At 38.6% G+C, this 23,604-nt stretch overlaps 1 protein-coding gene and 1 pseudogene across 19 annotated transcripts in view; one reads left to right on the top strand and one right to left on the bottom strand.

The window, feature by feature from the left end:
* Window positions 1–7,407: 7,407 nt before the first annotated feature.
* Window positions 7,408–13,233, bottom strand: LOC118676893 (annotated as a pseudogene).
* The window catches only part of ZEB1 (zinc finger E-box binding homeobox 1), a 305,104-nt gene continuing 294,229 nt past the window's right edge, over window positions 12,730–23,604 (top strand). For 6 of the 19 annotated variants that reach the window (XM_036351381.1, XM_036351358.1, XM_036351339.1 and 3 more), the window contains exon 1: window positions 12,730–12,828. In XM_036351381.1, coding sequence (XP_036207274.1) covers window positions 12,771–12,828 — 58 coding nt within the window. In that variant the 5' untranslated portion in view covers window positions 12,730–12,770. Of the gene's footprint in view, window positions 12,829–14,416; window positions 14,948–19,382; window positions 19,479–22,406; window positions 22,459–23,604 lie in introns of those variants that run through there. The other 13 variants (XR_004974243.1, XR_004974244.1, XR_004974249.1 and 10 more) reach the window with 8 other exon arrangements.

Here is a 23,604-nt window from a genome sequence, read left to right as displayed (position 1 = left end):
GCACCCTGACCTGGGATGGAACTCACAACCCAGTATGTGCCCTAACCAGGGATCAAACCCTCCACCTTCTGGCCTATGGGATGACGCACCAACTGAGTCACACCAGCCAGGGTGACTAGGATGACTTTTGAAAGGTATTCTTTCTCTGTGGGGATTTCTTTGTGATACTTTGTTATTACCTGTATCTATTTTACATTCTTTCTAGCTTTTTTTTTTTCTTGGATAGTGTACCTAGTCCTTTATCTTTTTATCATCATAATTTCCCTCAAATATTCAGTTATTTTTTTCTCATTTTATTCTTCAAAATTCTCAATCACTGAATCTTATGTGTATGTTTGTAACTGTGTAAATTTTACAACTTTTTTGGTAGGCTTCTGAAATTTCTTCCTACCCTGCAGTCACTTGCTTTTTACTACAGATACTTTGAAAAACTAGGTTACGATGACATCGTGAGAAATGCATCTTTTTGAGAACTTGCTCTGCTGCTTAAATTTCCTTTTATGGCAACTACATCTTGTGACATCTTAAAAAAACTTTTCTTCTCCCACTTCTGTTTCTGCCATTTCTTAATTTTGTTCCTACTGGGTAATTTTAAATTTGCATATTGAAGGCACAATACCTTGAGAGTTGTTATACATATTAATTTTGTATCTGGTTGACAATTTATATTGGTCAAAAAGGAACTACTATAATTATGTCCTCTTGGCTTCATATATTATATTAACATAAGAACTTTTAGATTATGTTTCAAAATAATACTTTCATTATGTTTGTGGCTTATTCCTAAAACTAATATTAGATTTTCTCCAAACTCTTAGTTTTCCCCACATGAGGTATTCACTAAGATACATCTTGACCTTTTCTGTCTTCATTACTCCAAAGATATACTGCCATGTAGCCTCACATTCGTGGACAATCTAATCTAGATCCTTTTATAGTACAGGGCTACAAAATTCTAATTCAGAATGCAACTTGTTTTGGATGGTGGATACTTATCAACTTTTTTTTTTAAAGAAATATTTATTGTTCAAAATACTACATATGTTCCTTTCCCCCCCCCGCATTGACCTCTCCTCCTACCAAGCCTTCACCACCCTATTGTCTGTGTCTATGGGTTATGCATATACAGATATGAGTTCATTGGTTGACCTCTTCTCCCCCTACACCCTCCCCTGCTTTCCCTGAGGTTTGACAGTATCTTTGATGTTTCTATTTTTCTGGGTCTATTTTTGTTCATCAGTTTATGTTGTTCATTAGATTCCACATGAGTGAGATCATGTGATATTTATCTTTCTCTGATTGGTTTATTTTGCTTAGCATAATGCTCTCCAGGTCCAACCATGCTGTTGCAAATGGTAAGAGTTCTTTCTTTTTTATAGCTGTGTACTTGGCTGTTTCCAAATCTGAGCACACAATGGAGTCAAGACAATCTCTTCAATAAGTGGTGTTGGGAAAATTGGATACATGCAAAAAAATGAAATTAGATCACCAACTTACACTATACACAAAAATAAACTCAAAATGGATAAAAGACATAACTGTAAGACATGGAACCATAAGAATCCTAGAAGAAACCATTGGCAGAAAAATCTCAGACTTTTCTCATAACAATATGCTTACAGATACATCTCCTAGGATAATGGAAATTAAGGAGAAAATAAACAAATGGGACTACATCAAAATAAAGAGCTTATCTTGATTCCTATTTTTCTTCAAACTCATGTTAAAGATGTTTGCACCAAAAAGCAATCTTTTCTTCCTTGGCTCTCAGAACTCAGGTACACAACTACCATATGTAATGATACTAAAATATGAAGGCGAATCCTTTGGATCATATAAAAAGGGGTATTGCTTTTTCAGCATTTTTGCTTCCTGTCAGGTTAAAGTTCAAGTTATTAAGTACTTTAAGATAATTTGAACTCCTTTCATATTAGCATCTAGTTGGGATAGAATTTATCATAGAAGATATTAATATATATATATATATATACATATATATACACATACATACACACTTTCTAGATATGTTCATCACTGTAACAAGAGTTATTATTAGCCATTGTCTTATCATAAAGGAGTTTATAATAGAGCATGAGAAACAAAACACTGAACAATTGATTATGAGGTAAAGATGATAAAATCTTGGATTGAGTGGTCAAAGGCTAGGGGATAAAGGGCAGATAGGGAGGAATTGTCCATAATTCTGTTCCTGAATATTAACACTTTCTTTATCCTTTAGAATTTTGTCTTAGCACACCCCTAGATATGATTTTATTTTTATTGAGTGAGTGCAATACTATTTGACATGGGAGTTATAGTTACTAGTATGATCATGGTTTGAGAGTCCCAGTCTAGACCATATGAACTGTGTGCTGCAGCTTCTCTAAATGTTCCTACACATGAGATGGAAATAATAGCTATTAGTGCTCTAACGAAGCTCAAATAAAACCATGTGATAGTAGATTATAAGGCTCAACAAATGATACATTCTCTATTAAATTGGTGAGTGTGCATTAACATACATAGCCTTCCTTTTGCTTCTTTTTTATTTTAGAATCTAAACACAGGGGATACATGATTCATCATTTTACTGTGGAAAACAGCTTTCATTCTTTATCTGGAAATGGTAGCAATCATTCTCTAGTAGATCTAAATGACTGAATTGCAAGGTCAACTGTATTGGTGACTAACTCATTTTCCCTCACCTCCAGGACCTTCTTTTCCCAAGATCAAGCAATTTTCCTGTGTAATGAACTGTATCTGCTAGGAAGTGGCCTGGAAATTAAGAGGTCCAAAGCACCTTCTAAGTCCTCATTTTCTATTTGGTTTCATGATGTCTTTTGCTGCTATTTCACTGATCTAAGTTTTCTAAGGCTATACAAAGGAGAAATGCAAAAATGAATAGAACTGCAAAACAATTTTATATATGGGGAGAAGGAACTTCTATCAATTGTGAATTGTTCAGGGGATAGTTTTCTAGCTAATGGGTTGTCAAATTTTTTGCACCACATGCTTCTTTCTGGTTGATAGCCTTTTGGTCAGTTCGAGGCTGACTAGAAATTGGAAGGGGAGCAGATGCAACGAGGACATGCTTTAAAACCAGTATCAACCAACAAAAGTGGATTTTAGTGGTTTCTTTTTATGACCACAACATATACAAAGTCTGGAGAAAGTGAGTTCAAGAGAGGATATATAAAAGGGATCCTTGCAGTTGACTGGTTAAGAGCAAGCAAGAATTTAAACTCATAAAAATTCAAAATACTATTAGTCATTTACTAGTAAAATATCCAGTTACAAGCTTAATCAGAATCTAAATGAAACAAAATCTGTTCTTTTCCTAATAAGGGAATTTTAAATAAACAAACACACACTTATATGTTTTTTGTTATACTAGGCACGAAATAACTTGAACAGGACTCAAGATCCAGAGGTGGAATGGTTATTGGTTTAATCCAATATGGAATTTATTATGTATTTATATATGTTCTTCATTAGTCCATTTCATTGTTTGCCTATATACATATTCTAAAATTTAGAGCAATTCATGTTTTCAATCAGTGTGAATAAGCTACTAATTTTCAAAAATTTTTAATCATGGGGACACAAAATCTCACATATTTTTAGTGCATATACAGGGTGGGGAAAGAGTAGATCTACAATTGTTCATATGGAATATAACACAATAATTAATAAATAATAATACAAGAATAAACTGTTTCTCATCCTCACAACTGTAAACCTACTTTTGCTCCACCCTGTATGTAAGGTAATCTGGAGGACAGATTAGAATCTGAATGGGGAGTATGTTAGCTTTTATGCATTAGGCTAGGGCAGTGAAGGCGAACCTATGACACGCGTGTCAGAGGTGACACGTGAACTCATTTTTTGGTTGATTTTTCTTTGTTAAATGGCATTTAAATATATAAAATATATAAAATATAAATCTTTGTTTTACTATGGTTGCAAATATCAAAAAATTTCTATATGTGACATGGCACCAGAATTAAGTTAGGGTTTTTCAAAATGCTGACACGCCAAGCTCAAAAGGTTCGCCATCACTGGGCTAGGGTAAACATAATAGTGGGGGGAAAAAAAAACACAGCAAGTATTAAAAAACATATTGAAGACTCTTTTTTATATTCTTTCATTTATCATAATTTTGAGGGCCAACCATGTACTAAGGTAGTTTCTAGGACATTGAAAAACCATTACCAAAATGTATAGGCAGAAACAATTTCCTTAATTATTTTAAACATTGGAAATACTGTTTTATACTGCTGAAGTCTTAACAACCGTATCATACTACTTGTCAATATAATCTGGAAAGGCTGTTCTTCATCTGTGCTTCATTTGGAGAGCCACATCTTTTATCTGTATTGCTTTTCCTTGCCGAGTTATTCCTTTAGAAATGATCATTCAAGAGAAAAAAGTTATCTTAATGTTGGACGCTCACTTTTTCTTTTTTGTCACAGAACACTGACATTTTGCATAATGTGGATACCCCTGACTTAAAAAAAAAATTCATGGCTTACAACTGCTTTCAAAATAAGGTCCAAATTCTAAGCATCTTTATATGATTAGGTGCCTTCTTCCCTACCTCTGAAGCCTCATCTAGATTTTAGATCAATTAGGGCAGGGACCTTCATTCCACAAATAGTTATTGAATAAAATAATTACTATATAATAGACTCTGACAACTTTCTAAGTACAAGATTCCACACATACACACATCAGAACATGAGTATATACTTGGTCAATGAATGGCATTTACATCACATTTAAATTTAGTGTTGTAATTAATGGAAGTATAATTCTTGGCTGATAATAAATATGGTAAAAAAAAATACATTTTATTTATATATGTGTATTACTCAGGGTCCTGGCAGGAGACAGATGACACACTCAAAGGGTAAACTGAAAAGACTCTGATGAAGAGACTTGTATGTAGGCATTAAGGGAACCAATAAGGTATAAAGTACCCAAGCACTCACAACCGGAGGAAACTACTATCATTCCTAAGCCTGAAGGGATGAATGGAAAAAGCCATTTCTAAAACTTTCTAAGAACTGCAGCCAGGGGACAGGGTTGCCTTACTGGAGCCATGGCCTTAGACAGGGGAATAAAGTTACTGTCAAAATACAGACAAGCAGGAGGGAGTATGAGGAAAGGTGAAATAAATATTCTGACTTCTCTATGTTCTTCCTCTGATCATTTGGCAATGTCTCCAAAGTGGCTGAAATCAAATGGAAACAAGAGGGTAAAGTAACCTAAGAGATGTGGTTCACAGAAATCAACCTCCCAGAGCATGGAAAGACAGAGAATGGACTTTGAAGGACAGAGAATAACCAGCATAGTATGAAAAAGCAAAGCTTTTTAAAATTAGAAGAATTCAAAAACCCAAACAAAAAGAGAAAAGGAATTGATCCAAACAGAGCTGTGTCAAACCTGGGACAAAGAAAGATGGAGGAAAAGAGTGATTAAACAATAAAACACTAGAGGGGCACAGTGTGTGATCTATTTATTTAAGTAGAATAAAGAGAGTGAGCAAATAAATAAAAAATAAATTAAAAAAAACCAACGTTTACAGGAAACTCATACAACTTAACAAAAGGAAGATAAACAACCCAGTAAAAAAAATTGGCAACGGACCTAAACAGATACTTTTCAACAGAAGACAGAAAGAAGGCCAACAGACATATGAAAACATGCTCAAAGTCACTAATCATCCAAGAGATGCAAATCAAAATGACAATGTGGTACTATCTCATACCAGTCAGAATGGCTATCATCAACAAATCAACAAATGACAAGTGCTGGCGAGGAGGCAGAGAAAAAGGAACCCTCGTGCACTGCTGGTGGGAATGCAGACTGGTGCAGCCACTGTGGAGAACAGTATGGAGTTTCCTCAAAAAATTAAAAATGGAACTCCCATCTGACCCAGTGATCCCACTTCTAGGAATATATCCCAAGAAAACAGAAACACCAATCAGAAAGGATATATGCACCCTATGTTCATAGCAGCACAATTCACCATAGCTAAGATTTGGAAAGAGCCTAAGTGCCCATCAGCAGATGAGTGGATTAAAAAACGGTGGTACCTCTACACAATGGAATACTATGCTGCGGTAAAAAAGAAGGAATTCTTACCATTTGCAATAACATGAATGGAATTGGAGAGCATTATGCTAAGTGAAATAAGCCAGTCAGAGAAAGATAAATATCACATGATCTCACTCATTTGTGGAATATAATGAACAACATAAACTGATGAACAAAAACAGATCCAAAGACAGAGAAGCATCGATCAGACCATCAAACCTCAGAGGGAAGGTAGGGGAGGGTGGGGTTAAGGGGGAGAGATCAACCAAAGGACTGTATGCATGCATATAAGCCTAGCCAATGGACACAGACAACAGGGGGGTGAGGGCATGAGATGGGGGGTAATGGGGGGATAAGGACACATATGTAATACCTTAATCAATAAAGAAATTAAAAGTCAAATAAAATAGAGGCATGAAAGAATTAGAAGGGTCTGACACAGGGTATGTCATTTTTTGTTGTTGTTAAAGCAGAAATTAGAATCCATTTATACAGTGTTTTATAGACCAAAAAAAATGTACAGAGTCTTCAACATTCAGGCAATGAACTCTATACTCAGAAGTGTTTTGTGAGAAGACCAAATTCTTTGCATCCCCTCCAAAACGATACTTTTGTTTATACTCCTGAAAAATGATGCATTTATTACACCAGGTCTCAAGAACAATCTTTTGAGATCCCCAAACCTCTGCAGAGTGAAGAAAACCTCCAGAATGCAAAGCCTTCTCACAAAGGTGTAGTGCAAGGATTACATAAATGGCGGCCATTTCAGAGGAGTGCATGAACATCTGACAGGCCATGAGAAGAGCTTGAGGGCCCAACTGGGCAGCATGTAGCTGTGGAACATGGGCTCCAGGGCCTCCTCCTTTTCTGAGGCAGCTGTCACTCCCAGAGGTTCAGACTCTGGAAGGGTGCCAGTCACTTCACTAGGTCAGTGGTCGGCAAATGGCAGCTCGCGAGCCACATGTGGCTCTTTGGCCCCTTGAGTGTGGCTCTTCCACAAAATACCACATGCAGGCGCGCACATACAGTGCGATTGAAACTTCGTGGCCCATGCGCAGAAGTCGGTTTTCGGCCTGGGCGAGTCTATTTTGAAGAAGTGGCGTTAGAAGAAGTGGGGGGTGTTGGCTGGTGGGGCCACAGGAGATGAGGTGCAGGTGGGCCGACCTCGGGATACACAGCGCGGGGGAGGCGCGCGCGATTCATGCACCAGTTGAGGATGGGAGAGTTGGAAGGGGTCGACCTCAGTGAATGTACCTCAATCAGACTGAGGACGTTTTTAGCAAAGGCCAGCTTAGGAGTACCCTAATTAAGTTAATAACAATGTACCTACCTGTATAGTTTAAAAAATTTGGCTCTCAAAAGAAATTTCAATCGTTGTACTGTTGATATTTGGCTCTGTTGACTAATGAGTTTGCCGACCACTGCACTAGGTGCTTTGCCCAAAGACTCCGGCTATAATTACAAACAACTTTTGTCAATTTCTATTTCTGCTGCTTCTTCCATTTTTTCCAGGTCATCCATGCATTCAAAGGTGTCCTCTAACATCTCTTCTATGATCCCAGCCTTCATCATCTTTGGACAGCTCCCATATGGTGGCCTGAATTTCTGGGATCTTCACAAGACTCTGCATGATCTTCATCACTTCTGTGCTCTTCTGCAGGGAACCAGTCACTCGCATGAGTTCAGGTGAGCTTTGGATGCATAGAGCTTGCTTACAGCCTTTGTTGACCTAATCAACTCCTTGGCCAGGACCACACAGAGGTTCTTCTGACCCTTCTTGGCAGTATCTTTCACAGGTCATTTCATTTTTTTTTCTTTTTCTCTTTGAATATCTCTTATTTCCCTATCAACTCTCATTTCCTTTCTTATCTTCAATGACCACTCATCACCAGCTGTTTGGGTTTTTCCAAACAGCCCCATGGCTTACTGAATTTGTCTTGCCCCCTCTGGCAGGTCATGGGCAGCTGGGCATCCATCTGGTCAGGGCCAATGAAAGAAAAGCAGGGTATGTCTTATTACCAACTTTTTATGTGAATTTACACTGAATAATATATACATATTTTGTTAATTCTCACCCAAGGATATTTTTTCCATTGGTTTTTAGAAAGAGTGGAAGGGCTGAGGAGGGGATAAGGGGGAGGGGGAGAGAGAGATAAACATCAATGTGAAAGAGACACATCAATTGGATCAAACCTGCAACCCAGGTACGTGCGCTTGATCGGGAATTGAACCCGCGACTCTTCGGTGCAAGGATGGACATTTTAACCACTGGGCAACACTAGCCAGGGCCACTCAACATATTTTAAATACATATACTCCAAGGATTGAATAGTGGCAGTGATTGTAACTGCAGACCTGTGGAATATAGAAGGTCAGGACTGTAGGTCAGCAGACATACCCTGTAAGAGAACCAGTCAGCTGCTAAAAGAAAATGCCATAAAAAAAAATAACTAAATGGAGACAAAAGGGGGAAAACAGTAGAAACCATACATCAGACTTCTGATATGATAACTAACTAAAAATACATTCAAATGCAAAATATGCATGTTGCTCTCTCTCTAGTACAAATTACCTACCTATAGCTGTTTAGTAGAGAAAAAATGTTCTTCATGTTCATAAAAATTATCAATATTAGCAACTATAATATATCTCCTGTGGAAGTGGCCTTTTAAAGTAATCTTTTATTGTGATTTTATGGAAAAGATTCATTTTACTTTTTGGATGTTCATTAACATCCTTCAAACCTCTATGTATATACTTACATTTCTCTATATTAGACATGTTCCTGAAATATTGTACCCAAAATAAGAAGCTCCATTTCACTCACATATTAAAAACAGAAGCCTTATTCCACAGAGAGGGAAATACCATTTTTGTGGTACAATAAATAATAAAATCACATGAAGGTCTAGGGAAAACGTTTGTCCCTATTATTCCTTCCTGGGAGGCTTTATTCATAGGTCCTAAAGAAAACTGTCGATTCTGCATCACCCTGTAGTCATGTTTCCATCCTGACTCAGTCATTGTAGAATTTGGTGGAACTTCAGGCAGTAAAATGAGCATTGCTCTGTATGTGAACCACATACCAGAGTCACTACTGAGCCAAGGACTGAGGAGCAACTTTAGGGGATTCTAAATTCTGTACTCTGATGGTTTCAAATTTATTCTTTTTCCTTCAAATGTTTAACATTAAAATCATATAAACACATTTAATTAAATTAACATAATTAATATTTTATCCTTCCATGAAAATAATCAATTTTTTATTCTGATGAAGACTGTAGAAATATGTTATACTTCTCAAATGTGTTCAGGAACTTAGGTACATGGAAATCATAGGCTCCATGTGGAAAATCATGAGATACTTATATTTTAAGTTTAAAATAATTTTATGTCAAATTTTGCACTCACTTATACATGAATATAATATGGAAAGCAAACAGTAGGTGCAAAGGGTTCATGAAAAAAAGTATAGAAAAGAACTCAATATTGAAAATATTCTGTCCATTTACATTTTTTTCCTGTACATTTAAAATTTTTCAGCAGAATTCCTCTTTCAGTATATATTCCCACTGCTCACTAGAAGCAGTGTGTTAACATTTTTTTCCTAAAAATAGCATATATTGAATATATATTGTATGATGAACTAAAATTATTAAAAACCAACAATACAGAATACATGTTAAACTCTTACTATCCCCATATTTGATTTAAATAAACCTGAATTTCAGTAAATGTATTCCTTTTCTAAATTTATTCTAAAGATTTTTTCCAATTCTTTAATTATAATTGAGGCAAGAACCATCACATATGCATCAGGTTTAAACCAGCAATTTATTCTGATATTTTCTTTTGTTTGTTTCCTTTCCAGTCTAGATTTGAATAATTTTGGGAACAATTACACTAAAGAAAATATAGTAATCAAATGTTCAATTTATAATATACATAATTATTGCAGGATTTTACAAAATTGAAATTTTGTATTAGAAGAATTGGGATACCAATATTTCCTGTGCATATTTAAAAATATGAGAAGAGTTAATCATTTGGGGCAAATGATTATGGGGAAACTAAAATTAAGAGCATTGTTTCAAAATAAAACAGGATATAAATGACAGTAAATGACTTTTACATCCGTTTTTTCAACTGCTCCTAAGAACTAATGTGAAGGTAGATAAACAATCCTTACTTTAGCTAAGAACAGATTCAGAAAAGGTTAACAATATTAATTTATTTAGGAAATACTGAGTACCTACTACTTGACTAGGCACTCTGCTAGGTGCTGAGGGCATAGACATGAACAAGCAGGAAAAAAAAAAAAAAAAAAAAAGGTATCTTTCCGCATGGAGTTAAATACAACTGGCCCAAGCTAGCTAAATCAGTAAGCACTAAAGGGAGAAAATGATTTCTATTAATTTGTCCCTTCACTTTGTCTCTGATTTCAAGGTGAGGATGAACAATGAAGGAAACTTAGGAGGGAGGTACAGGACAGACATTTCATAAAGAGCAAATAGTATGTGTGGTATTTCCTAAATTTAAGAATAATTAAGATGTGTGTCAAAGTTAGAGAGCATTTTTTTTCCTTTTGGATTGGAAAGTAGGAATTAGGGTAGGAAACTTACCACTTGAATCGAGCAAAGCATGGACTCAGTTCTGGTTCTGACACACACAAGTTCAGTTAACAATGTGTTGAGGAAAGCAAGAACTGCCTGTACTTAAAATGATCATCAAGAGCCCTAACTGGTTTGGCTCAGTGGATGGAGCTTCGCCTGCAGACTGAAGGGTCCCAGGTTTGATTCCGGTCAAGGGCATGTACCCTGGTTGCAGACACATCCCCAGTAGGGGGTGTGCAGGAGGCAGCTGATCGATGTTTCTCTCTTCGATGTTTCTAACTCTCTATTCCTCTCTGTAAAAAGTAAATTAAAATATATTTTAAAAAAATGATCATCAAGAATAATTCTAGTTTGGGCATTGAAGGTGAGAGTTAATACATAGACATACTGGATAGCAAAGCACATTTATAATCCCAATGCACAAACCAATAAATAATGTATTCACTTTCAAAATGCCAAAGTAAATGTGAGAAAATTTTCACCTATATTCAGGATTAGACTTTCTAATTTTAAATTATGGACTTCAGCTGTAAATTTATTTCAGTTGAAAGGTTTGAAGAGATTATTAATGAATCTTCTAAAATTCTGGAGGGTGTTTAAAATATTATTTTAACATAATAAAGAATCCTGCCACAGGTATGATAAAAATTGCAGGCATAAATTTGTTGAGTACCTACTGTGTGACAGCACTCTGCTGGGCAACTATGTTATTTCTAATCATCTATATGTCACCTTTTGGTTTTCTCGATTTCTCTACCAATAATTCTTATATTGTTAACTTACAACTATATTATTTGAAATGCAGCTCAGCTCATTTATTCCATATGGTCCCCAAAACATTTCCCCATTGGAGTGGAGGGAAAAGCCAACTACTACTGACTGCTTAAGAGGACTTCCCTTGGTATTTGTGGTGTTATCTATATGGCCTTTCAGAAAGCCCCCAAACTCATACCAAGTCAGGGACTTGAGATAAAATCAGCAATCTGTCTCAAAGACCACATTTTTCAGTCGTGCTTCTTGCATTAAGGACCTACACAGCAATAATTGCCCATTTAGGTGGTAAATCGTGGCCTGTTTTCACCTAAACTCTGAACCTTGATGCCCATGAGCCCCCAGCTCCTGAGACTAAGGGGAAAGCTGGGAGGAGCTCAGAAAGCAGGTCGGGCGGGCGGGCGGGGCAGGCCCGGGCGCAGCAGGTGAGCCTGCCACTGAGGAAGTGAGACAGGGACGGCGTGGGCATTGCTCACCCCGCTTCACTGCCAAAGTGGCTTTCAAGCGGAACTTCTAGTCTCTTTCGATCCAGCTGAACTCCCATCTAATCGAAGTCACTTCCCATCCCGTTCGCTGGGGGGAAAACCATGCGCCCCTGTGGGAAGAGTCAGGACAGTGGGGTCAGGTAGCCTCTCTGGTGACGTCGAGTGTCCTCGTCGTCAGAGGCCAAGCTTCCCAAATTAGTTCCTCGCGGGTTCCTCCAACCTGCGTTTCCCCTAATCCGGGAACTCACGGGGTGCCCCGAGCAGGACCCGCTCCGGAGCCCCAGGGGCGCAGAGCGTCGGAACGCTGCGTGGGAGCAGGGCCCAACCTTGAGGGAGAGGGAGGACAGGTTGCTCAAGTTAATCTGAGGGCACAGGGTCCCGAGAATTAGCCAGACCCACATAAGTGCCCCAGGTCGCGCGGCGGGTGTGGCCAGTCCGACGAAGAAAGCTGGGAGCCTCCTACTTGACCTTTCTCACGCCGACAGCCTGAGCTCTCTGACCCCATCTCCAGTTTCCTAGTGTCCCCCTCCCCGACCCCGTGACAACTGAGGGAAAACTTTCCCTCGCCCCTCAATTCAAACTCGGCTGTTTCCACGGTGGCCGCAAACCGTCCTCTCCCTAGCAACAAGGTTCCGGCCGTAGAGCGAGCGGCGCTAGGTGTAAGGAAGGTGATGTCGTAAAGCCTTGAGTGTCGTAAACCAGGTGCGGTGGGGAGGGGTGGAGGCAGAGGGGGAGGGGGAGGGGGGAAGGGGGAGGGAGGGGGAGGAGGTGACTCGAGCATTTAGACTCAAGCGAGAGGATCATGGCGGATGGCCCCAGGTGTAAGCGCAGAAAGCAGGCGAACCCGCGACGCAATAACGGTGAGTAGCGGAGGGGACCGGGGAGCGGCGGAGTCAGGGGGAGTCGGGCAGCCGGGGCGTCCCGAGGGTGAGGGGGGCGAGTCGGGCTGGGGGCGGCCGGGGCAGGGACGGGGAAAGTGGAGTGGGAAAGTAGAAAGTAGTGCTCTCTGCCCCCCTCAGCTGCCGGAGCCGCGCCGCGGCCGCTCGCTCTCCCTGAACCGTTATGTCTCTTACCTGGTCTCTCTCCGCCTAGCGGCTCCTGCCGCCGCTGCCGCCTCCCTGGACCGTTAGCCGCCGCCTCCGCATCCCCGGCTCTGGGCAGGCGGCCGGGACGCGGCGTTCACTTTTCTGGTCTCGGGTGGAGCGGCTGTTGCTTCTTTTCGCACTTTTCCCCACTCTTCTGCCTCTCGCGCTGCCCTGCCCCCCGCCCCCTCCTCAGCCCCCTTCGCTCTATTTTCCCTGGGCGTGGAGGCTCCCTGGAGCTGGGAACTAACTTGTGCCGGCCCTAACCCTGCAAAGTGGCGTTTGCGCGCCGCGGCCCCGGCCCGCACTGGAGCTCGGGCTCCGAGGCTCGGCCGGCGGTGGGACGCGGCAGCCCGGCTGCGTGTCGTCCGTGCGCGCGTGTGCGCGGGCGCCGGCGGGGCGCGCCGCGGGCGGACGGGGCTCGGCGGGCGGCGGTAAAGTTAGGACCTGCCGGCGCGCTCGCGGAGTGGGGCTTAGCGGCGGAGGCGCAGGTCCTTAAACGCCCCTCCTCTCCCGCCCGGCGACCACGGCGAGCCCCGCTAGTGAGGTCCACGTCCTGTCGGGCGCTGGTGGGGCGACGGGAGCGGCAGCGGGCGCCTGCCTGCGGCGGGGGACGATCTGTGGATGGCGGCGAGTGGGGCAGCGGTGTGTTTGTCGAGTTACCTGGTTAGAGACTGGGAAGCACCACAGGCAGAGCTTCCCGGGGAAGACTCTCCGCGGTGGGATGGGGCCCTTTGCGCACGCCTCTCTTGTTCTCTTTCGGTTTTTGGGGAAGTTGTTACCTGGGCCAGACGCTCCAAGTGCTGAAGCCAGATAATGGAGCTTGGATGGCGCTCACGGTCTCGGGTGGAAGGGGATGGGGGAGGGGGCGGGCGGACCGGCGGACGCGCGGGTCGTCTGCTCGCGCTGCAACTGCAGTGTTTATTGATTTGTGCTGGCTGGGGAAACACACAACCCTGGGTCTGGCGAGAGAGTTTAAAATAAATAAATAAATAAATAAATAAATCAGAGAGACAGAGAGCAAGACCCGAACATGTGGTTGTTGCACAGTTGCTTTTTCCAGTTTGGAGAGACGTTGTAAGTTGATTGTATTTCTGCTTATCTCGGGGGCGATTCTGTGCTTTCTCTCCCTCTTGTTCAGCAGCGAAATGTCTGCTGATTGTTATTGTCTGGACAGTTCCTGTGGCGAGAGGGGCGATACTTGTCCGCCCGGGGGCGGCGTGAGCGCGTGGAGAGGCCCCCGCCCGCTGGCCGGGTACCTGTTTGTATAATAATGGGCGGCTACGGCCCTGCTGCCGGCTGCGGCCCAGGCTATATAAGGAATTACACGTACATTTAGGGCCGAGGGGCTCTTCTGGGTTCCTGCGTTATTTTTAAAATTAGTTTTTAAGAATAGGGAAATACATGCGCCTATATTGGGATCACAGTATCTTCCAAAAAACGAGGAAATACGTGTATAAGGAAACACTCTCGCGCTCCCCCCTCCTGCCCCACCCCCGCGCCTGGGCTCCCTTTCTCCCTCCCCTCTCGGATGCGAAACGCGAGGTTTTGTAACCTTTCCAGGCATTTTTAGATTTTGTGTGGGATTTCCTGTCTAGGAGCAGATACGAAGATTTTTAGCCGTTCCAAGACGTTTCCTTCCAATCGTAAACATATTTTTAATATATTTGAGCCTATATTAAAACCACCGCTTTCAAATAATTTTAGTTATTCAAATAAACATTTTTTAAAAGCGTCTATCAGCTATGCTTGATAACTAATATTTTGTATCTTCGTTGTGGAGAAATGACTTGTTACAGCAAAGAGCGGAACATAGGCTATTGCAATTTTAATTTCCTGTTTTAGCGTCAAATAGTGTGTTCTATATTGAGCTGTTGCTGCTGTGGCTTTATGAAAGGTAAGTTGGTTCGGAAAGGGCTGTTCGCTTTTTATCTTATGTAAAATGTTCATCGCCATAGAAAGGGGTTTTTCTTGTTGCTGACGACATGTGTATGACATGTGAGACTGAACCACCCAGCGTCTGTGCAGCTGCTGTAAACATGTTTACCTGAACAGGAAAGAATGGATTTTTCTCCCAAGGAGTCTGTGATCTGAATATGATGACCCATAAGGCATATCAACAGATGACTTAAGGGGGGAAAGCTATTTTGAAAGGTACTTGAAATCAACAGGAAAAAGGAGGTTCTCCGTCGCTGCAGCAAATGGCAACTTGTGCAGGTAGAAAAAAAGATGGTGTTTAGTTTTCTCCTGCATGTATGTCAGCCCCCTCCTGTCTGCTACTTTCATTCTCAAGGGACGGATTTATTACCACGCTTGCTGTCAGTGTTTTTCCTTTGTGTTTAATATTAGAAAAACAGATTTTGGGGCTGTTTAGCACAAAATGTCTGCAGTATGCATTATTCTGAGAAAACAAAAGGTGTTTAAGATAGCACTGCACTACTATAGGTATCTTCCATTTTCATCACTTTTGATTCTGTCCTTGTATTTCTTTTTGTTCTTAAATACATCTCATCCATTGCTGATGATTGTCACCATGCTATTTGATTAAGTCTTAAAATTTGCAAATTGAAAATGAAGTTATATGCGATTGTATGGTGAAACCTCAGGGTAGGTGCTGGTTATTTCTTAACAACGCAGTCATATTTAAGTTGCAATTGTTTATTGGAGAGGATTGCTTGGAAAAATGTGAACTCTTAACTCTTTTTAAATGAAGAAATAAATGCTGTATCTAGTGGCAGGTAGTCATAGAGATACTTTATACTGTTATTTATATATAAATTTTGTTTATTTTAAAATAAGGTATGCATATTTAATTGATGATGAGCTTCAAGTAAAATATTTTAATTTCCTTTCTAGAATATCTTCAGAGTAGAATATTAATAGGGGAATCAAGTAATATAATCTGACAGGGGTAAACCAATTAAGCAAGGTGTGGCCAAAGCATCAAACCTTATGTAGTAACTTGATGGTAATGATGTTAAAGGAGCAGGATTAGAATTACTTAAATCTATTTTTATCATTTATAATGTAATGTTTTGTGTGTTGTAATTTAAACACCTGTCTTCTCAATTTTTACTTATATTTTTTGTGTGATTCTCATATATGTATTTATTTTGGAGAAATGTGTTCTGGCTACTAACAACCACATGCTGATTAATTCACCTTAGATGGAATAGCAGGTACATATCTTTCTGTCATTTGCACCACTTGCTGTCTTTGGAAACCACCAGTAGAGGATGCTAACAAAAATGTTTATTGGTGTAGTAGTACCATAAGTCTGTTTATCTCCTGTTGAATAAGACCTCTATGTTGATAGGGATCTTTCATGTAATTCTGAGTCTGTTATTTCAACCAGCCCTGGGTAAATTAGGCACAAGCATTTTTCTAATCTACTGAGACTAGAAAGAGGTAGTAATGTTTTAAATTGAAAATTTTTTAAATTTGAGCTTTTTAAATCCTGAAATTGAGATTGCTACTAATTTAGTCTCACTCTAGACCAGTCATATTACTGCTTTTAAAAAGTGTTTTATGTTATTACGTTTGGGGAAGACCATGTAATGATTGGCCCATATTTATTTTGCATATTTACTATATTTTTAACCATTTTTATTCATAGTAAGAGCCCTGAAAAAAAGATTTTTAGGCATTAAAAGATATTAATGGTAGGTATGGTAAGAAAAATGCAATTAATTGATTGATAATACTGTATAATTATTTTCCCATAACTTAGATATACTTAAAGTATGCATGGGTTGGCAGACAACTACTAATGAAGGTCTTAAGCAGCAGTCACTCAGATGTTAGTGATATTTAGATTATATCTTTTCCTTTCCCTTTTATTAATCAAAATCAGAGAGTGTATACATAATTTTAAATTTACCAATTGTAAATTAAGGAATATAAGTTTTTTAAGAGGATTTCAATGCAATGGATAAAGTCTAATGTTTGTTAGACTTGTATGCTTGTATTAAAAGGATTCTTTAAAACAATGTATATTAATATAACTTTCACATATAAATAATTGCACAAGACTTCATGAATTTAGTTATATCTTTTTGATTTGTGTTCTTAAATATAGTTTTACATTTCCTGACATATTTCTTGATTTTGGTGGTCTCCTAATTCCTAGAGCTCAGAGTGACTAGGTGTGATTCACTTTTTTTAATGAACTGAGGAACTTGACCACAAAAGCATGACATATACATAGTTGTAGCATGGAGCAAAACTAAAAGTACCTTACAAAGTGAAAGGTTCAATTATTTATTAGTATGACCATTTATAAAAGCATATGAAATATTTGATTAGTACTTTATTTTGTTTCTCTAGTATCTAGTATTTTTGAAAATGCCATACCTGTGTTTGCAATTTTAGTCACTTTGAAGCATGTGGTGAATAAATTATATCAATTTGGGAATATTTTTAAAACATTAGCATAATTATTTCTCATAGTTGTGTTATTCTACTCATTTTTGCTTTCTCCTGTATAAATCACTTCTAAGTATGTGATTAGAGCCAGATATAAACACAGATGCACTATCATGTGGAATTATATTGTTAGCTACTTTTAACTATCTGTATTGAATTGCAGTAAAGAAAAAAATCATACAAATGTTGGAAAAAGATATGCATTAGTGTGCAGAAGTGCAACGAGAGATTAGAGGACTTGATGAAATTGTAGAAATAGTACTTAGGATTGAAAAGTTTCCTTAAACATTTTTTAAAATTGATTTCAGAGAGGAAGTGAGAAGGAGAAAGATAGAAACATCAATGATGAGAGAGAATCATTGATTGGCTGCCTGCCTCCTGCACACCCCTTACTGGGGGGTGAGCCCACAACCCTGGCATGTGCCCTGACCTGGAATTTAACTCTGACTTCTTGGTTCATAGGTTGATATTCAACTACTGAGCGATACCAGTCAGGCTGAAAAGGTTTCTTACTCTTTGTGGCTCTATCACTAATTTATGGGGAAATATATGTTCATTTTTAATAGAGACATAAACTAAAATAAAAATTTAGTGTTGAAAGAAAATTCTTTAAAATTTTAAAATAGAAAAGTTTCTTGATTAGGAAATATAATAAAATTTCTTTTAAAAATATTAGTCTACATGTTATATATACTACTTGCTAAAATAATTATGAAATTGCTAAAAGAAAATTAATGGATATACGTATAGTAAAAAGTTTTGTAGTAACCCAAGTTAAAAGTAAAGGTGATCCTATTATATAGGTGCTGCTATAGGAAAATATCTTTCCTTTGGATAGGACAGGATTTTGAGAATTGTATTTCTAAACGGGAATATTTTTAGGACATGAATGTTCTAAAGGTTTTTGGTATGGTGAGAGCATGTCTACATTTTAACCTTGATGGAGGTGGGTTATGCTTTTGTTAGCTTAAGAAACTGGGTTGCTTTAAAATATGGCAATATACAATATTACTTAAATAACAAAACACTATCTGATAAGTAATATCTGCAGAGAAAAAAGTAACATTTTTGAGTATATCATTTAGGTGTAGATTAATTGAAAAATTCCAAAAGGGAACAGCAAAAAGAGCCAAGTTTAAGTCTGTATACTTGTATTATAGCTATGAAACGTTATTAGATTCTTGATTTTTCACCCTTTAAGAAGTTATTTTTCTCTTACTTATTTCTTCAGTCATCTTCCTATTATTTAATACATGTTCTCTGCATTCATAGGGATAACATTTATATGTCCATATACACGTTTATCCTCGTAATCAACTTTATATATTTACTGAAACTTAACATGTGGAGTTTCAGGTATAAACTATGGCTTTTGGAAGATGATCTTATAGTATGGCAATCTGGGAAAACCTTTATCATCTCTCTTTCAGTAAGAAATACATCTGTGCTAGAATTATTGGTAACAGATGTTTTATGGCCTTTCAGTTCTCACTCCCCCTATACCTTCCCTCAGTCATATTTAAAATTAAATGTGAATGGAAGATAAACATGGGAATGATGTCAGTTTTTTATGTTTATTGTTTTATTCTAAGAAAATCCTCTATTTTCTCTTTTAAAATATCCTAATTTCAAACTTTTAGGTATTTTAAATATTCTAATTTCAGTTTTTTAGCTATTTTAAGTGCTCTGATTTGAATTTTCTTTTTATAAATTATGACACCACTATTCTTAGGTATTTCATTATCATTCATGTGCACTAACCTACAATATACCGTATTCTAATTTCCCCTTTTCTTAAGGTCTTTATATTCATTTAACCCACAATTCTAATTGAACATTGTTGTTTTTTGTTAAATACCAAGTGTGATTAATTTATTAATTTAAAAAATCGCCATTCTTTTGGAATATTACATCTTTTAATACAGAAGAGACCTTTAGAGATTATTTTTTTCTGAAAACTGATATAGATAAGCTGAAATGTACTGCCTTCAAGTAGAAACTAGGTAAGACACTTTAACATATGTTTTGGGAAGGGGTAATAGTGACATGTAAAATCTTTTATGAAGTAAATTGTCTGAATCTGGGCTCAAGTTAACCACCTGACTCTGCCTTAGATACTTGAAAAGGTTGTGAAAATTACTGTATCTCTTTAATATTTTCACCTTTCTATCCTAAAAAAGTAAGTTGCTCTTTGATCCTATTGCTACATAACTTTTCTAAATATATTAATATGCTTTTTGTTTTTACTTTTGGGAGTGGATGTGGGGGTGATGGGGCTAGTTGAAGGATAGAGGATATAATTTAATATGGATAAATATGAAACAGAAAATAAATGAAATAATCTTGGAGGTGGAGAGGTTTGGGATAATCATACAAATCCATTTTTGCAGATAAGCAAACACATTCAAAGAGGTAAAAGGACTTTGCCAAGTTTCAATTACTAGTAGCTTGGACTAGTTACAGCTTTTCAGATTCATAGCTCAATATTAGACCACTTGGAGCATACTTACCTGTGATAGTGACTACCAAGACTAGATGCCATGAATTTTAAAATTTATCATAGTTAAAACCAAAATGTATTCTGCAGAATGCTCAATCATCTCAGAAAAAGGGATTTGTAATCATTTGCATAAATCTGTAAATGTAATAGTTGATATGACTATACCACTTAAAACATTTTTGAGGAAGATAGTTTACTATTACTTAGAAGCATATTCTCATTATTTGGATTTTAATTCTTTCTCTTCATTTCTAATCTCAACTTCTATCCTTCTAAACCCTCACTTGTACACAATCTAATGTGTTTTTGTATATGTACTTGTTTCTATCTTTATAAAATTATGTGTGTTTTGCATCTACATAACTGCTGTTTTGCTCTGTATTTTACTTTCTTCATTCAGCATGTTTGAGGTCTGTTCATGTTGCTGTATGTACATGGGAATACATTGCTTCTAACTATACAGTATTTCATGGTTCGCATCTATCACAAATTACTTATCAGTTCCCCTAATGATGGATGCCCAGGTTGTCTCCAACTCTTGGGTACAAATAATTCTGTAATAATTCCTACATGTTGCTAATAGCTGTGGAAAAATTCCTCTGGGGACATATGTCCAGGCATGTTATTGCTGAGTTATAGGTTAGTCTCACATTGAATATCACTAAATTTTGCCAGATTATTCTAAAAATGGCTACGTGAATTTTTACTTTTACCAACAATGTATTTTCTTACAGTTTTGCCAGTTTGGGGTATTGTACAACATCCTACATTTGGCTCATTTGACGGTTGTTAAATGGTATCTCATGGTTGCCTTCATATATGTTTCTCTGTTTGCCAGGGAGGTTGATCATTTCTTCATATCCTTGCCAGCCATTTGGGTCTCTCTTTCCATGTTTGGACTAGTCATATCCTTTGTACTTCTTTTTAGTTGGTTCTCCACTTCATGTTGATTTCCCAGAGTGCCTTGTGGATTTGAGAGAATAATCCCATGTTTTAGACATGGCAAATATTTTCCCAGTGTCATTCATCTGTTGATTTGACTATGGTACAAGAATACTTAATTGTGATATATTTAAATTAACAAATTTTGACTTTTGGTTAGCAAGAAGACTTTACTAATCCATAAATTGTAAATATATTATTCTAATAGTTTTGTAGTTTTACCTCTTATATTTAGGTCTTTAATACATCATGGGTGCACCTTTTGAATTAAGCAATTCTTTCTCAAGAGGAGAAAACATGGTGGTTAAGAGTTTGGATTGGTCTTGTAATTTACTAGCTGAGTCATTTTTACCAAGTTACTTAGTCTCCTAATGCCTGGGTTTCCCCATATGTAAAATAGGGATGATAATCTCAGAGTTGGGAAGATTAAATGAGACATGTGAAGCACTCTGCCTAGTTCATGTTTTAAGCATTCGATAAATGTTTAAAATTTTACTTACATCATTAGATTAAGTTGTTTTAAATAGTTTGTATCAGTTGACACTGAATTTCTTACCCTCTTGCTTAATATTAATTCTATCTGCCATCTAAAAGGACGTTGTAAAATTTATTCATTGTTCCTATAGCTTTGATTTTAAACTGCTTAGTTGTTCTAGTCCAAAGGACAAAGCTGTTTGTTAAATCAGTAATAGAATAGTAATATACATCTTAATGCTATTTATAATATATGTCTCCTTTTTCAAAAAATATTTATATTGATTTTAGAGAGATAGGAAGGGAGATAGAGAGAGAAACAGAAACATTGATCGGTTGCTTCCCATACACACCTGACCATGAATCAAACCCACAACCTGGGTACGTGCCTTGACTGGGAATCAAACCAGAGACCTTTAGGTGTATAGGGAAATGCACAACCAGCTGAGCCAGAGCTCATTTACCTCCTTTTAAGGACATTATAGTGAGAGGACTCACCATATTTCTTTTATGTCTAATACTAGGGTCCCTTGACCTGGCCTGCACCCTCTCACAATCTGGGACCTCTTGGGGGATGTCAGACTGCTGGTTTCGGCCTTATCTCCACAGGCCAGGCCGAGGGACCCCACTGGTGCACGAATAGATTGACAAGAACTTCAAGGATAATGTCCTAGTGTTATTCTGTTGCATAAAACAAAGAACTGAAGCCCAAGGAAGTTAAACATAATCTATATCTTCTATATATATATATAAAAGCCTAAGCGACCATTCAACCATTTGTGCACCGGTGGGGTCCCTCGGCCTGGCCTGCAGGGATCGGGCCAAAACTGGCAGTCCAATATCCCCTGAGGGGTCCTGAGTTGCATGAGGGCACAGCCAGGCTGAGGGACCCCACCAGTGCACGGATCCAGTTTCAGCCTGACCCCCACAGGCCAGGCCGAGGGACTGGGCCTCTATAATAATAAAAGTGTAATATGCTAATTAGACTGAACTACCTTCCAGACGACCTTCCGGATGACCTTCTGGATGACCACGCTATAACACCCACTGGTGCCAGGCCAGCCAAGGTGGGTGTGATGCTATTGGTCGGGGGCCCGGCCATCGCCCCATGATTGCCCCACAGATGGAGGCCCAGACTGGCGGGCTGTGGTGGTTGGGTGGGGCCTCCCTCTGTGAGGGAAGCCCAGGTCCCGGGTACCAGAGGGAAGCCGGTGACAGCAGCCGGGGGAAGGAAGGCCCACTCTTGCACAAATTTGGTGCATTGGGCCTCTAGTATTCTATATTTGAATAGCCTAAGACAGCGGTTCTCAACCTGTGGGTCGCAACCCCTTTGGCGGTCGAACGACCCTTTCACAGGGTCGTTCCCTGTGAAATGCTATTTATAATATATGTCTCCTTTTTCAAAAAATATTTATGCTATTTATGCTATCGAACGACCCTTTCACCTAAGACCGTCCTACATATCAGATATTTACATTAGGATTCATAACAGTAGCAAAATTACAGTTATGAAGTAGCAACGAAAATAATTTTATGGTTGGGTCACAACATGAGGAACTGTATTTAAAGGGCCAGAAGGTTGAGAACCATTGGCCTAAGAAGTGTGGAGTCCATGGCTTCTCATACACTCATTTGGTTTGGAATATATAAGACCATGGTTGTCTTACTATGTCCTTGTGGTATAGATCAGGGCAATCCTAAGGCAGAAGTTAAAGTTGTACCCTATTTGGTGTGTGTGTTTTATTAAACTTCCTTGAGGTTAAATGTATATACACCATTGTGCATGTATATTTTGATAAGTTTTAACATAAATTGTGTAAGTACCACCACATTCAAGATACAGAACATTTTCATCATCCCCTCAAATTCCCTCAATCAGTCCTCTCCACCTCTGGCCCAAGCAACTACTGATCTGTTTTTTTCCTACTAAAGATTGGGTTTACTGTTTTTAGGGTTTTATATAAATGTAATCATAAAGTAGGTACTCTTTTGTCTGCTTTCTTTTTGCACAGCATAATGTTTTTGAGATTCATCCATGTTATTGCATATATTAGTAGCACATTGCTTTTGTATCACTGAGTAGTATTCCATTGCATGAATATATCATAATTTGTTATCCATTCACTTACAATGACAATGGACTTACTGTTTGGGTTTGTGGTTCTTATCTATAGAATACAGCTTTTATGAGCAGTCACATATAAATTTTTTGT

This window comes from Myotis myotis, unplaced genomic scaffold (genome assembly GCF_014108235.1).
Source record: "Myotis myotis isolate mMyoMyo1 unplaced genomic scaffold, mMyoMyo1.p scaffold_m19_p_1, whole genome shotgun sequence".
Lineage (NCBI taxonomy): Eukaryota > Metazoa > Chordata > Mammalia > Chiroptera > Vespertilionidae > Myotis > Myotis myotis.
The sequence above is the reverse complement of the archived record's forward strand: the minus strand, read 5'-3'. Positions and strand labels throughout refer to the sequence as shown.